General features: G+C 56.9%; 2 protein-coding genes across 2 annotated transcripts; one reads left to right on the top strand and one right to left on the bottom strand.

The window, feature by feature from the left end:
- Window positions 1-1731: 1731 nt before the first annotated feature.
- LOC140656884 (pancreatic secretory granule membrane major glycoprotein GP2-like) lies at window positions 1732-7992 on the top strand. The gene is made up of 9 exons (XM_072873117.1): window positions 1732-1749; window positions 2491-2557; window positions 3108-3275; window positions 4062-4267; window positions 4839-4999; window positions 5568-5813; window positions 6484-6643; window positions 7083-7227; window positions 7892-7992. The coding sequence occupies exons 1-9, from the start codon at window positions 1732-1734 to the stop codon at window positions 7990-7992; spliced, it is 1272 nt and encodes a 423-aa protein (XP_072729218.1).
- A 1230-nt stretch (window positions 7993-9222) lies between these two features.
- Window positions 9223-14252, bottom strand: ADGRG3 (adhesion G protein-coupled receptor G3). Its single transcript, XM_072873804.1, is given in 14 exon segments — window positions 9223-9338; window positions 9763-10042; window positions 10330-10427; window positions 10987-11270; window positions 11420-11532; window positions 12037-12137; window positions 12223-12262; window positions 12346-12435; window positions 12437-12466; window positions 12555-12695; window positions 13247-13364; window positions 13447-13603; window positions 13692-13721; window positions 14207-14252. Coding segments are annotated over 14 exon segments (1644 nt in total).
- Window positions 14253-14656: the final 404 nt, after the last annotated feature.

A 14656-nucleotide genomic window follows, 5' to 3' on the forward strand; every position in this document is an offset into this window, starting at 1 on the left:
CCGCCCTTTCAGCCGCACGGCTCTCAAGGACAGCCAGGGTGCAGCTATTCCTCCACTGCCCTCCCGCCGCCTCCCCCGGCCTCACCACCTCCGCCTCACCGCGGCTGCCGGGCTCGCGCACCATGGCAACGCCCGCTGCAGAGGCGGCGTGGGGCCGTGGCAGGGGCTTGCGGCCTCTTCGGGCCTCTCCCCGGCCTACCCTGGGGCCTACCGCTGCTTCCCCCCCGGGGCCTACCTCACCTCACCTTCCCTCTACCTCAGCCTCTCCCTAGGGCGTCCCCCCAGCCTCTCCCACAGCCTACCCCAGGGCCTACTGCTGCCTCCTCTCTAGGGCCTCTCCCGGCGTACCCCGGCCTCTCCCAGAGCCTCCCCCTGGCTTACCCTCAGGGCCCCCCCCGGCCTCCCACCACCCCGAGCAGGCCTCAGACCCGCCACAGGCTGCCCCCATGCTCCCCGGGGCTCCTCAGATGCCCATCCCGCATACCCTCGGCTGCCCCAGCCCTCCCCACCACTGGGACGAGCGTCTCTCTGGCTGAAAGCTCCTGACACCTGCCCCGGTGTCACCCGGGGAGAAGGTGCGTTTCTGGTGACAGCCCCCTCTGTCCCGAATATTTTTGGGTGAAACGAGGGGGAAGCGGCCAAACCCTGCCCACCAGGATGACATTGCCACCAGCACTTCGGAGACCACAGGGCTCACGAATTTCACTCTTTAAAAAAAAAGAAAACCGCAAACCAAAAAATGCCCCCCCCCTTCCTCATGCTTTTCTTTTGTTGCTTTCTAAGCCTGCGGGCTGCAATGCCTTTGCACCTCTAAGCAAGTCTGTCCAAGCTTCTGTCCCAGTTAATTGCTTTGTAAAATACCTAAAGGAAAGCAGAGATTCTCACTCAAAAGCTAGCGGCAGGGGACAGCAGGAGGCCTTTTGGTTTAGTTTTTTTCTTTTTTTTTTAATTGGTAGTTCATTAGGCTGTAAGCAGGGTCAGGTGCTAAACACTTTTGTTTTCTGGCTTTTGTTGTGGTTAGGAAAAAACCTGTATGGATGGATGTTCACATTTGCTGCAATTAAAGCTCTGAGGATGCACAGAGTATAATCAAGAAAGATGTCAGAAGTCATTAAGAAAACAGCCAAAGCAATCATATGTTGTGGTTGCGAAACTGTGCGTATTCAGTACACACAGTTATCTGGCCTTCGTGTGTGCCGCTGTGGTATCTGTTGTTATTGCTGCATCAAAAGCAGGTATCACAAAACCAGCTGGATGCACAAAACCCCAGGTTTCCATGGATTTTGCAGATAGTCCCCCTGTTTGGGATCCCATCAGGGCCGTGAATTGGGTCAGCATTCATGAGCCGTTGGCTAATCGGAAGGGCTGTCTGTGCCGGAGGATGGACTTTCACAGAGTCCTTTCCTCCCTGGCCGCCACCGAAGGATGCTAAGCTGGCTCTTGTGCAATCGCAGAGGCAGCATGTTTGCGTGGGGGAGAAGGATGAGCTTCTGGAAGGCAATATAAGGCATGCGGCAGGGAGTGCAAGAGCAGCCCAGGGCAGAGGTGGGTGAAGGAGCATATAGTAGCCTGGTGATGGTAAGTGGGATGAGAACAAGGTGGGATCTTGATGCTGGTGGGACCTCTCAGGACTGCTGCAGTGAGCAAGGAGCAGAGTGGGGAATAAACCCTCCTCACCTGGAGGTCAGGTGGTCACAGCTGCCCGGGGTCGAGTGAAGGAGGGGGTACGCGATGTACTGCCAGACCAGAGTGGGGCTTTTGGCATTGGCTTTGCCCTGCTCTCAGTGCACCTGCAGGGCAGAGAGGTGGCAGAGCATCGCTCCAGCCACCGGCCCCAGCTGACTCATATCCATGTCTCTGATAAGGAGACTCCAATGTCAAGTGCTCATCCAGCACCGTGCCATTAATTTCCCTAAAGAAATCCATTATCTGTACCAACAGGGGAGATCGACTTAATCTGTGGCTTTGTAGCATTGATTTTAGTTGTGTTCAAGGCTTTGGGGTTTTTTTTATCCCGTTGTCTCCTTGTTATGGGTATGAGTTACTGGAAAAGCAAGGATCCTTTTGCAAATCCTAACTCTTCAAAAGAGCTGTAGTGGGAAGAGGGAAACTCCTTTCTTCTTCGGGGAGCCTGGACTGATGCCTCAGCTGTGCAGTTTTACTCAAAGTGCCTGTTCTTACTGAAATGTGGCTTTATCACTGCCAGCACATCCCTGCAGGTCTGAGGTCTGGTTTCTCCCACCCCCTCTTTCTGGAACAGCTACCTAAATTCAGGACAGTATTTGACCCTTGTGTTAGCCTGGTGGGGAGGGGGGAGGCATTGCTGATCTGCCCCTTTGGGATAGGAAATGACTTTGTGCCATTGAACCTAGAGTTTTTGGAGGAAATTACGCACTCATGCTTGAGGGTTGGCTCTTTACGAATGACTGCAAACATGTCCAGCGAGCATGCTGAAAACCCAAGTTACCCAGAGCCTGCTTGTTTTTACAGGAAAGGTCTGTGAGATGTTTGCTGCTGATCTCTGCCCTCTGCCTGGCTGGCTGCAAAGGCAACAAGAGTGAGTCTCCCTGTACGCTGTACCTGCTGGGTCACAGACAGGTGGTATGGAAAGGAGAGGTCAAACCCTCACCTGATCCGTGTGTAGGTTCCTCATTCAGGGTACTGCTGAAGGCTGCTAAGGGGGGACAACAGAGCAGGCCTGTCCCCCCCTGGGGGGGGGATGGGACAGGAACTGGGGTGCAAGAGCCAGCAAAACAGGCAGAAACCTCAGGCTCTCCATCCCAGCCACATACGGTATATAACCCTTGGAGATGGGCACAGGTGCTGTGACGTGCCACCACTCTCCTTGCTAGCTGGTGGCAGGCTCCATAGCTCTAATCCAGATTATAACCATGCTGAGGAGGTCTCCCAGACTCTCAGTCACATCCTCGCAGGCAAGCTGAGGTGGCAGATACTTCCTTAGATATGCCTGCTCTGGCTCTAGGCAAGGATCGCAGCCCTTGCAAGCTACGCAGGGCTTCATGCCATGGGGTGAGTTCACTCTTGCATCTCTTGTAGGGGAGATGTTCTTGCTTCATTTCATCTTACTCGCCTTTCCTTTGCTGCAGGTGAGCTGGCGGGCCCGCATGGCCTGAGGCGAGGGATTGCCCTCCGTCTCAAGAGGAGCCCGAACGCCTGCCTGCCAAACCCGTGCCAGCACCAGGGGGACTGCCAGGTGATGGAGGACAGACCAGTTTGCAGCTGTGAACCGGGCTTCACAGGGGCGTTCTGCCAAGGTAGGGCTGGCAATGTTGGTGAGTCCTCCCCAGTCTGTCCATGGGCACCAGAGGGAAGACTGATAGGCACAGTGCACTGGTGTTACCACTGCTTTCCACTGCAGGCTCCAGGAGCATGTCCCAGCTCCTGATTCAGGTGCATTCCCCACCACCACCACCATGTCCTGACTACATGTTTGTACAAGACCCAGTCACAGGCCATTTCCTTCCTCCCCAAAAGTCTTAATTCCTGTAAGAAGGAAACCTTGGCTGTCAAGAAGTTGTGCCTGTGGTGTAGCCATGTCAGGGCAGCAGGGCATGCTGCTGAGTACAGCTGCCTCACAGTCTCGGCACAACCACATGGACTCCAGCACGGCTACAGTGAAGGCTTCTTCCAGACACTGGCCAAAAACTGTTTGTTCTCCATCTGAAAGAGAGGATCACTGTCCCTGTCTGGTGCCCTTGGCAGACTACAGTGATTCTGTAGACAGCCCTCAAAAGGGGCCAGTCCCACGACATCTGCCTTTGATGTCTTGAGCTTAAGGGCTGTGTGTCTTCAGAGTAGTGGCAGCCATGGACTTGTGCAGGTCTTAGGCAACCAGTAGAAAATTACAGACCCACATTAACTTCTGCGCATTCCCAAAGGTTTGTCTTTTGCCCAGTGTCTCTGAAGAGCCCTACCTGTAGCCTCCAACATGGCTGGGATGAGGGTCTGTTGAGCTCAGCGGGACTGTGCCATCCCATAGCTGACGTAGGGCTCCTTCAGGCCTCTTCCTTATTGCTATTGCAGATGGCTTTTTCCCCCAGATGTGGTACTGAAGTTAGCCTGCGAGGAAGAGCACATGAAGATGATGGTGAGGAAGGAGGTGTTTGAACTCTTGAAAATCCCCCGGGAGCTTGTCCACTTGAAGAACAAGGCATGCAAGGTCTCAGAAAGGGAAGAAGAGGGCGAGATGTTTTTTGCAGCCACTCTTACAGGTGAAAACCACACTGCCTGTGGATCAGTAATTCAGGTGAGGATCCAGCTGAGCCTCTCTGCATAGCTCTGAAGCCATGAGAGGAGCAGACATGCTGAGTGGGGACAGCAAGGGGAAGCCCCAGAGGATTTCCTTTTTTATATGGGTGCTGTAATGTTCTCATTTCCCTTGGAAGGCTTCCCTGGGGGCTGTCAGAAAGCTCTTCTGCCTCCACCAAACCCCTGCTGGCAGCACTTCTTGTCTTATTCAGCAGAGCATGGAAGTCTCAGTATGCTCTTTACTAGCTGATAACAGCCCTTAGCTTTCTCTGAGCTCTGCAGCCCTGGCTATAGCCCCTTGGTCCCTCACTTGATTCATGGGTCAGGGAGGGTGCAGAGGAACCGGTGCTCCAGCTCTGCATTGCCCTCACCTGTGGTCAGTATGCTGACTCCTGCCTACTCTGGTGATGGTTGCCAGTAGCCCCTGGACACGGGGCTTGAGCAAAAACCCCAGCAGATATCCAGGAGGCCTGGAGCAGCTATAGCTGAGTTGCACCATCTGAACTGGAGCTTGGAGCTCTGTGTATGGACTTACACGTGGTCTGGACTTGATTTCTGTGTCGTTCCAGCAAAACAGCTCCCACGTGTCGTACTTCAACATCATTGAGTCAGAGCAGGAAGCACACAGGGGTGTGATCTCCCGGAGTTTTCAGCTGGAGGTGCATTTCTCCTGCATCTACGCTTATGAGCAGATGGTGAAACTACCCTTCGCTCTCACTGCTGTTGACAAGTGAGTGGTCCCTCTTCACCTTGCTGCTGGCATGGTATCTATGACCTTGCAGAATAATAGATGCCTTCAGTGAGGTGATCTGCAAAGGCCGTAGGGAGCCACTGGAGAGCTCTGAGAGCAATGCCACATCAGGGTGCCTACCTTTCTCTTACCAACATAGTTTTTCAACACAAAGTTTGGGCCTGGGACAGAGCCAAATTGGGGCACGCACAATCTACCTTTCTCCTATCCTCACTGCTTGAAACCAACTAGCCAAAAAATAAAGGGTGGGAACTGGAAGATGCCCCCACCAGGCCCCTGTGGAGGTGCAGGTTAGGACCCTCTGGGTTGCCTTTCTCATAGCCCTCAGTGGCAAGCAGGTCAGTGGCAGCTCCTGGAGCTTCTTGCCTCTGTCCGCACACAGTGTGGACGTACCAGCTGGGAGGCAGCTCAGGGCTCAGCTTTCACGAGGCTTCACCCAGGAGCAGAAGCACGTCCAGAGTCAGTGCACCTGCACCAGTGGCCTGACTTGTGCTATGTCCTTCCTGCCTTCTCATTCTGCTCATGAGCTCTCCTCCTCTCCTCTCAGACTGATGCAGTTTGTGGTCAGAGAAGGACACTTCAATGTCAGCATGAGACTGTACAAGACTTCGTCCTACCTCCAGCCCTATCACCTGCCAACTGCAGCTGTCCTTGTCATGGACACACTCTATGTCCTGTTGAAGATAGAAGGACAGCACCAGCTCAAATACTTCCTGCTGAGTGTTGAGGACTGCTGGGCCACACCAAGCACAGATCCCTACCAGGACGTGCAGCACAAGCTCATTGAGAAGGGGTGAGTGGAGTGCCCCTTGTGCATCTTGTCTCCTTGCACAATGAGGACAGTCACATCTCTTTGCTGGGTGCTAAGGACAGGTTGCTGTGAGGCAGTAATGAGCAATGACACCATCATTGCTTATAGGTGGAACCTATGGTGGACATCATCATTGAATAGGTGGAACAGCCCCATAGATGAACCTTCTAACTGCCCTGAACTGAGCCCCCTGTCCTGACCCTGCTCTGCTGCCAATAGTGCTGCCTTCCGTCTAGCATCACTCCTGGCCAGCTGGGGAGGCAAAGGGCAAGGAGGGGAGAGGGGAGACCTTGCTGGGATGTGCTTAGAGGTATCTGCTGAAGAGCTTGCATTAGAGGTGGCTGCAGCCAAGCTAAAGCCAGTAACATGGATATCTGGGAAGTGGGAGCCACAGTCAGGCTCATTCCAGCTCTGCAGAGCAGCTGTGGCCCCACAGAGCAAGACACAAGCCAGCTCCCGTGCTGGTGGCAGCTCCTCCCTGTGCTGGGCACAAAGCAGGGTGCCAGGGAAAGGCATACCCACCAGCACCGAGACAGAAATAGTCCTGTTCAGCAAAGCTTGGGACCTGCACCCAGTCCTTGTGTGCTCTGGTGTCCCAGGCTGGGATGCTCCCCCTCGTTTGCCACCTGCTGACTCAGCCATTGTGTCCCAGGTGTCCCCACGATGAGACAGTGACATACCTGAATGCCATTGGAGAGAGCACTACCGCCAAGTTCAGCTTCCAGATGTTTCAGTTTGTTGGTTACCCCGAGGTGTTCCTGTACTGCCATGTCCGGCTCTGTCTCCCCGACGGCCCAGAACCCTGTGCCAAGGTGAGCTCTCCCAGTGGTCTGCACCATGCCCTGGCCAGGCAGGGAGACCTCCCTTCCCTTGTCCTGCTGTTTGGAGAAGGGGCTCTGCTCTGGTTTCAGGTGCCTCAGCACAATAAACACCTCCCAGCAGCAGGAGCTCACCCCAGTGCCCTGAACTAAAGGTACGAGGGCTTGAACCCACCAGAGGGCTCCTTTCCCTCTTCCCTCTGTCTGTTGGGTATTTGTAGGAGGAGAGACTTATGCTAGGACTTGGGGAGGAGCAGGCGAAGGTCCTTCAGGAACCAGGTCCTCTCATGCTCTGAGGTCTTGACTGCTCTCAGGCTGCAGCCCCAACTGTGCCTCTGCCAGGGGGAGACCACCAGGACAGCTCTTGGCCCCCGGAGCAGGCTTTTCCCCTGTCCCCCTGGTCCTATCACCCTTCCCTTGGCTTTGTTGACAGCAATGCCCCAGGCACTGGAGGAGGAAGCGGGCGCTGGCAGATGACTACAATAAGATTGTCTCCTATGGGCCCATCCACCTGCTGGCTGCTCCTTCCTTGGAAGCAGAGTCCCACCATTCCAGGACTGACCAACAGGACCTGGAGGGTACGTATGTCCCTCCAGGGAGGGCAGGAGCAGCTCACAGACCCTTGCAACTGTCTAGGCAATGCCAGGTTATTAAAAAGGGCTGCTAAAATCACTGCCCTGCACAGAAGCGTGGAGTCTTTCAGGTGTCGTGGCCATGCACGGTGTGCTCCAGAAGCCAAACCAAAGGTTAGCTCTGCGTGAGCAGCTCTGTACCAGGCACAGGTTGGGCTAAGCAAGGGAGCTGGGCGGGAAGGGACCAGGAGCCAGAAGGCTGTCGGTGCAGCACCCCAGGCGAGGAAGGGTGGGTTTTCATGCTGGACCTCCGCATCAACCCAGCAAGGCAGGCTCCTTCTGAGCACTGAGGTCAATCCAGAAGATCCAAGCAGCGGTCAGGACCAGGGCTGGGGGCAAGCCCACCTACAGCATAGCTCAGACCAGGCGTGAATGCTGAGCTAAATGGAGCCCCTGGGTAGTGGTTGTGGGTGGAGGCCCCAGGTGAGGCCAGTTGACCAAGTCCTGTTAGTGCCCTCAGGGCCCTGAAGTACCCCCAGCTCCAGTGGCTCTTACCCTTCACAGGAGATGACCTCCCCCGCATCTGCCCCCAGCCAGGAGATGCCATGCCAGGGCTCAGCGCTGACTCAGGGGACCCAGATGTGTAACCAACCTTTCTCCTCTTCAGCAGGACCCAACCCATGGCTCCCGAGGGCCCTCATCCTTCTGTGTGCGCTTGGTGTGCTCACTGTGGCTGCTGCGGCCGTCAGCGTGAGGTGGCGAACACTGTAGAAAACAGCTGTTTCCAAATAAATGTGACAGTAGCAGAGAGGTCTTGCCTGTGTCTTCACAGGGTTTTTTGGGAAGGAGGCAATAGTTGGATGCAAACGATGCTTGAAGGATGAGCCACATCAGAGTGTTTCTGTTCCCTGTAGCATCCCTAGGACCTTCTCATTCCCTCCTGATCCATGCTCTCTAGACTCGAAACACGTACCCAGGGATGGAAAGTTCCTTCCTCCTGCTTTCCTCCTCCCCAGAGAGTCACCCAGGCACGTGGGGAGATGGAGGTACCCACACTAAATACTTGCCCACCAAAGCTGGACTTTGCATGGTTCTGTATGATGCAAATGCAGCATTAGCAGAGAAAGGGCTGCTCTGTGTGTGCATGTGCATGCGTGTGTATATACACCTATCCATACAGATTTCTTCTTTCTGAATGATGACAAATTGCCAGCAAGATTTTTGCCCATCAATACATCCTTAATATAAAGCAAATAACAAACAATATTGTAAGCATCAAAGAGTAAATCCATAGTGCTCAGACAGCCAGCAGAGATCTAATACTAAAACACAGGTAAGGAGAAGTCCCCTTTCCCTACGAGGGGACTGTGTGTGTACATTCGGCTGAAGCACAGTGTCCTCGGAGAAATTGTTGCTGGCCCCAGAGGGTGTTTTGCAGGAGGGACGTACAGTAGATCCTTGCCTGAAAAGCTCAGCCCCGGCCCATTTGGAGAGGACATATTGGAAAGAAGCTTGTGAGATTTCTCTTTTTTTGCTAATTCTCAGACCTGAACCTCCTGAGTCTGGGCTGGAGCGAGTCAATCCTCCCACCTCCAACAGCATGAAAACCCACCACCGGGCTGGTCCAGCACCAAAGGCCATCTTTAGTGAAGAGGGAGATGGCTCCATCCTGGCTGAAGGCAGGTGGTTCGTGGGCTCCCTCCTCACCCCCGCAAAAGCCCCTGGGGAATGAGATCAGGGGCACTTCAGACCATGGGGGAACTGCAGCCTGGAGGGACTTTGCCAGAAGGGATGTCTCTGGAGCTCCTTGCCCAAGGCAGGCCACTAGGAATGAAAGGGCCGAAGCAAAGAGCCCTGCTAAGGTGGATCATGCCCACTGAAGGGTAAACTAAGGCACAGTAAACTGAGCCCTCATCCTCTGTGGGGAAGCTGCATCTGTCAGGATCGAAGCTTGCTCTCAGTGGGTGCATGTGCAGGCAGGGAGGGAGGTCTAGCCAGCAGCTAATCCTGGGAGACTGTGATGGTTCTGTCGTGTCTGATGATGTGGGAGAGGGAGCCAGTGGTCTCCTTCATCTTCAGGTAGTAGAGGACGACAAGTCAGATGAATATGAAGATTCCTGCAGGGAAAGGAAGGCAGACAATCAGCAGCAGCAGCAGGAGATGGTGGGAAGCATCCTGCTGGGATGCTGCCGGCACTTCCCTGCCACTTCCAGGGGGTTCCCCCAGCTTGCTCCTGCTTCTGCAGGAGGGTCTCCCCCTGCTTCAGGTGAGTCATTTGGCTGGGACATGCCCTCTGCTAAGGAATGGCTTGCTTGGAGGAAAACCACCCCCGGTGGAGTGGACGTGGTTGGGAGCCATGACCAGCTCCATGCTGGTGGCTGGGACCTGCTGCTTGACATTCCCTGCCAAAGGGAAGGGCATTATAGTGCTAGGAAGATGCTGGTGCCTTGGTACCCCTGGTCAACCACTGCCAGGCTGGCTCCTACCTCCTCCATCTTCCCCACCCGAGCCCAGGGATCCCAGCTCGGAGCCAGCCCTGACCTTGGAGAGAGTTGAGAACGGTGAAGAGGTAGAGCATGGGCACAGAGGAGGTACCATGGGTGAGGAACGCCAGGACCCAGGTGGCTCCCAGCAGGCAGAAGAGCCCCACTGCCACCAGGGCTACCTACCAGGCCTTGTGGTCTTCCTGCACAACCCCCCTGCCCTGCAGGCAGCAGCTTTTCTGGGTCACCACCCTGAAGACAGCCATGTTGAAGAGGAAGATGAGGGGTTTTCCAAGGCCAGGGTGAAGCAGGGGAGACAGTGGTGCAGATCCACTGCCCTCGTGTTGCTCAGCTGGGAGGGAGCCTGGGGAAGCTCCAGGTGGACCTTGGATGTCCCTCCATGACCTGGAGGCCTGCAGGCATGACCAAGGAGGCTCAGCACAAGAGGTGGTGGTGGTAGTTACCACGGCTGTAGCTGTGGTGTTGTAATCACAATTAGGGAAGCAGAAGCACAGTGTAAAGCCGAGCAAGATGGGCGCAACCCCCCACCGCCACACTCCTGGCAGGACTGGGTTACCGCTCCCCGTGCCAAAGGACCACCTAAGCCCTGTGGGCAGTGGCACACGCACAGGTAGGCTATGACCTGGTGGTCTGCAGTCCGGACGCTGTATTCTCCATAGCTGCCGATGACTCCTTCCACCCCCACCATGAGAATGGGGAAGCCTGGAAGGGAGACAAGGGAGACAAGTGGAGAAGGCCAGAAAGGCAAGTGGCAGGCAAGGTGGTTGGCTTGGGGTCTCTGCATGTCCCTGGATGTGCTGACCTCAGGGAAGATGGGGCTTAGGGACCCGCTGAGGTTGCACAAGTGCCAGGGGCACAACGGTTGCTGCTGGGACATGATGTGGAGAGGGAAGGACAGCGCTGGGTGGCAGGGCTCGAGGTGTCCCCTAACCTCTCTGCAGGATCATCTGCTCCGGTGCCCCTCAAGGTGCCATGGAGGGCTGGCAACGGGGGAATGAAGACCCCCAAGGACACCACCTGCTCAATGAGCAGGAGGTTGCTCCTCAGCAGGACAGAAGGTGCCTGCGGGTGTTGCCCTGAATTTGGTGCACTGAGCCCATATAAGAGACTTCCTGGCTCTGACCACACCATTTGGAAGAGCTGCAGGCAGGATGGGGACTTGCTTGCTCTCTGCCCATCACTGCACCACCCTGTTCCCCCTCCAGTTGTAACCCACTGCCCCCCTCTCCCCCGAGGTCTCACCCAGGCTGGTGGTGCTCACCCCAGCTGACCAGGCACAGCTTCGTCAGGTAGTGGTGGATGTAGGTGCAGAGGACCTTGACGAAGAGGAGGTAGAGGTGACAGCCCTCCAGTGCCATCCAGGTGAAGCAGCAGAGCAAGCAGTAGTGGGTGAGCCCCCCTAGGACCTTGCAGGTCCCCAGCTGGGTCCCACCAGAGACCCCACTGTTGAGCAGGAAGGCCAGGTTGAGGAGGAGCAGGCTGCCCACAAGGTTCACGTGCAGCCCCAGATTGATGCAGAGGGTCTCCTTGGACTTGAATCTGCACCTGAGCATCCCCAGAGGGAGTAGAAAAGGCAGGGGTCACAGCTGAGCAGGGCCCCATGCTGTATCACAGCAGGTTCATGCAGAGGCATGGAATTGCTGCACATCTCTCCCAGCCTGATGAGTCTCCAGGGAGCTGCTGGCACATCCTGCCGTAAGAAGATGCAGAAGGAGATTGTGAAGATGGAGAAAGCCATGGCTAACCCACAGCCAGCAGTGGCAACAGCCATCAAGGCTTGTGCCATGGACCCGTCCAGAGCTGGATTCTGCCAAACATGCACATGTTGGGTTAAACAGGCCAACCTAGAAAACCCGACTGCAGCTACCAGAGCCACAGGGCTGATAACCTTGGTGAGCTGCTGTAGGGACCCCACGCAAGCCCCCAGTCTGTCACCCCAGAAGGTCTTCGGGTGGAGGGGGGCAGTGGTGGCTCAGAGGAGATGCTCCCTGGGGTGGGGTGAGGGATGAGTGAAGGCTATGGTGGACCACCATGAGCACCCTCCTGGGAGCCTCCACCAGGAGACGGGACCCCAAGCCTTGCTGCTCCAGAGCCTGCACTAGGCTGGGGGCCATTTCCACCCTGTACCTGCTCAGCTGAGCTGCTGCTGCCCTCCTGAGCTGGGGCTGGGCTTGATTTTGGGACCTGGGCTTGCCTGGGAGCAGCTACAACTGTCCCTGTGCAGCTACTCATGACACTCGAAGGGCCACCAAGGTGGGGCAGGCAGCACAGCCAGGGTACGAGCAGGAGCTGCGGGGACTGTGATTGTCACCAGGAGGAGGGTGAAGAAGGTGAGATGGTCGCAGGAGCAGACTGTCCCCTTGTCCCTGGGGTGCTTGGCACATCCACTGCTTCTCCAGCCTCCTGCCTGCCCTGCAACAGGCACAGCATGATGGCCATGAGCACTGGGCACAGCACCCATGCCCAGCCCCGCACCTGGCCCCGTCGAGGACCATACCTTTGCTGGGATCCCAGAAAACACATTGTGGGGTGACGCCCTGCAAGGAGGGAGAGCAGCATCAGCTGACGCCACTGTGAAGGGCAGTGGAGGAGAGATGGAGAGAGGGCACAGCTGACTTACGTGGGGCAGCTTCCCATGGGCGAAGGTGAGCTGCACGGGGTCCCGCAGCCCGGAGATGCTCATCTCTTCCACCATGATGCCCACCACGGTTGTTGTCGAGGACCTGCCCTGTCTGGTTAACCTCATGCGTGGGAGCAACACTGCCTGAGCCGAGCCGGCAGGTAGTGAGGGCCAGCAGCCAGAGGCATGCTGGCAGTGCCAGCTTGTACCTCGAACATGCCAAGCTGCTGGATGTTGAGGACCGTCACCACCACGTGCGCTGTGTGGCTGCTCAAGGACTGGAATATCTCCCTGGGGAGCTGGATTTTGCCCACCCTCCCCTTCTCCATCTTGTTCAGCATCCTAGGGCCCTGCGGCAGAGAACAGCGGTGGGGGGTTGCTTGCTGGCAGCATCACCTCTCAGCTCAAGACCCGCCAACCTTGCCCAGACACAAATTCAGCCCTGCCCGAGTGGGTTTTGCTCAGCAACATCAGCAGGAGCCCTGAGGGCAGAAGGGGAGACCCTTCTCCTCAGCACCCAGCAGCAAAGGGGCAGAGCTGGGAGCAGCTCCCAGGAGAGCCCCAACCCACCATCACCCCATGGGACATGGTCCCCTAGGACATCCAGAGAGTGGGAGAGCCTGGGGGTGGGCAGCAGATGCAAGGTCCCACAAGTTCCTCCTCTTCCTCCCCCTCCCCCTAACTACCTGCCTGCTGCTGGGATGACTCCTCGGGGAGGGCTCTTCCCTCCCAAGCATCATTTCATGTGACTCCTTGCCAAGGGATGATAAAGCTGACGTGGGTCCATGATGCAGCCCTGGAGCAGGCTGGAGGAAGAGCACACCATGGCACGTCAAGCAGGGGCTGAGGGATGCTTGGAAGGCGTGGGGCCTCCTGAGTGAGGGAGAAGGGCACATCTCACCTCTGTGGGGGAAAAGGTGATGAGGACATCACAGGTGACAGCCCTGCTGACGTTCAGGAGCAGAACCTTCAGCCCGGCCAGCCCACTGTGCAGCGCTGGCCCCACCAACTGCAGCAGCCTGCAGGGCAGGAGGGCTATGGGACTGGTGGACATGGGGTGCTGAGCCCCCAAACCCTGCCATGGCCACCCCTGCCCACTACCTGAGCCAGCGCTCCCGCAGGCAGGCGCAAGCAGGGCTGCCAGAGCACCCCAGCTCCGGGCAGTGCCAGGGCAAGTCAGGGTTGGGGGTCCTGTCTCCTTGCTCCTCTGACTCCACCATGTTGCAGCACCGGTGGTGCCTGTCACCCCGCCTCAGGGCTGGGGAGGAGGGGAGCAGGGTGACCAGTGGGTGCTGTGGCACTGGGCAGGCACCAGGGCGAGGGCAGGGATGGGAGGGACCACTCACCAGCACAGCTCTCCTGTCCCCCAGCAGTGTCTGGAAGAAGAGCGTGTGGGGAAATGGGAGCAAAACCCCAAAATCTAGAGTCAGTCCTCCCCCTGCCCACAGGGGAAGAGGGAGGCAGGAGAATCTGGCAGCTGCCAGGTTTGAAAGGAGCAGCCCTAGAGTTACATGGACTTCAAAAAGCAACTGGACAGCCATCGGGCCTGGTGAAGGCAAAGCCACCATGCCTGCATTGACACATCACCGTGTCCAGCCCCCCAGTGTGGCTCACAGAAGGGACCCTGGGCTGCTGGTCCCAGGTTTTAAAATAGCCCCCAGCAGCAAACCCCCCTGCTCCACTCGCCTCTGCCAGCTCTCTGCACATCCCAGGGAGGACACTCCCTTCTGGCTCAGCCACATTTCAGGGTGAAACCTCACCACAGTCTTGGGGTCAACACTTTCCCACAGGAAAATGTACCCCGCGAGCCCATGTACACCCCAAGCTGGGGGTGCCTGCATCCCCCTCACCCACCACTCACGAGGCAGCACCAGAAGCAGCAGGACGGTGCCCAGGAGCAGGATCATGCTGCTTTGTGGGGTGTCCTGGCCACTCCTGGCCATCCCACAATGCTCTGCTCCTCCCTGGGCTCCCCTGAGGCTCATAGCTGCTCCTGAGGCAACGGCCGTGTCCTCATCTCCCTTCTACGAACCCTTGCACTTTCCTGTGGGTTGGCAAGCGACCTCCTGCCCCTGCTTGCAGCAACGGCAATAACCGTCAGAGCCGCATTGTTTCCCCCTTGGCTGCTTCCCCCAGCTGACTCAGGGCTTTTTTCCTTCCCCTTCTCCCCCCCCATCCTGCCAAATCCTTGGCCAATGCCTCCCACCAGCCCAGCAACATGTTGGGGCATCCCTCTCCCAAACTGGGTACGCTGCCAGGCATCACCTCAAGCCGCCAGGGATGAAACATCCCCTTCCTGGGAAGGTCCTTC

The sequence above is a fragment of the Ciconia boyciana genome, chromosome 9 (assembly GCF_034638445.1).
Source record: "Ciconia boyciana chromosome 9, ASM3463844v1, whole genome shotgun sequence".
Lineage (NCBI taxonomy): Eukaryota > Metazoa > Chordata > Aves > Ciconiiformes > Ciconiidae > Ciconia > Ciconia boyciana.

Bases quoted from the DNA above. Each gene is read 5' to 3' on its own strand.
- LOC140656884 (XM_072873117.1), top strand. The intron at 5,000-5,567 runs GTGAGTGGTCCC...CTCTCCTCTCAG, and splicing joins GCTCTCACTGCTGTTGACAA to ACTGATGCAGTTTGTGGTCA. The intron at 7,228-7,891 runs GTACGTATGTCC...CCTCTTCAGCAG, and splicing joins TGACCAACAGGACCTGGAGG to GACCCAACCCATGGCTCCCG.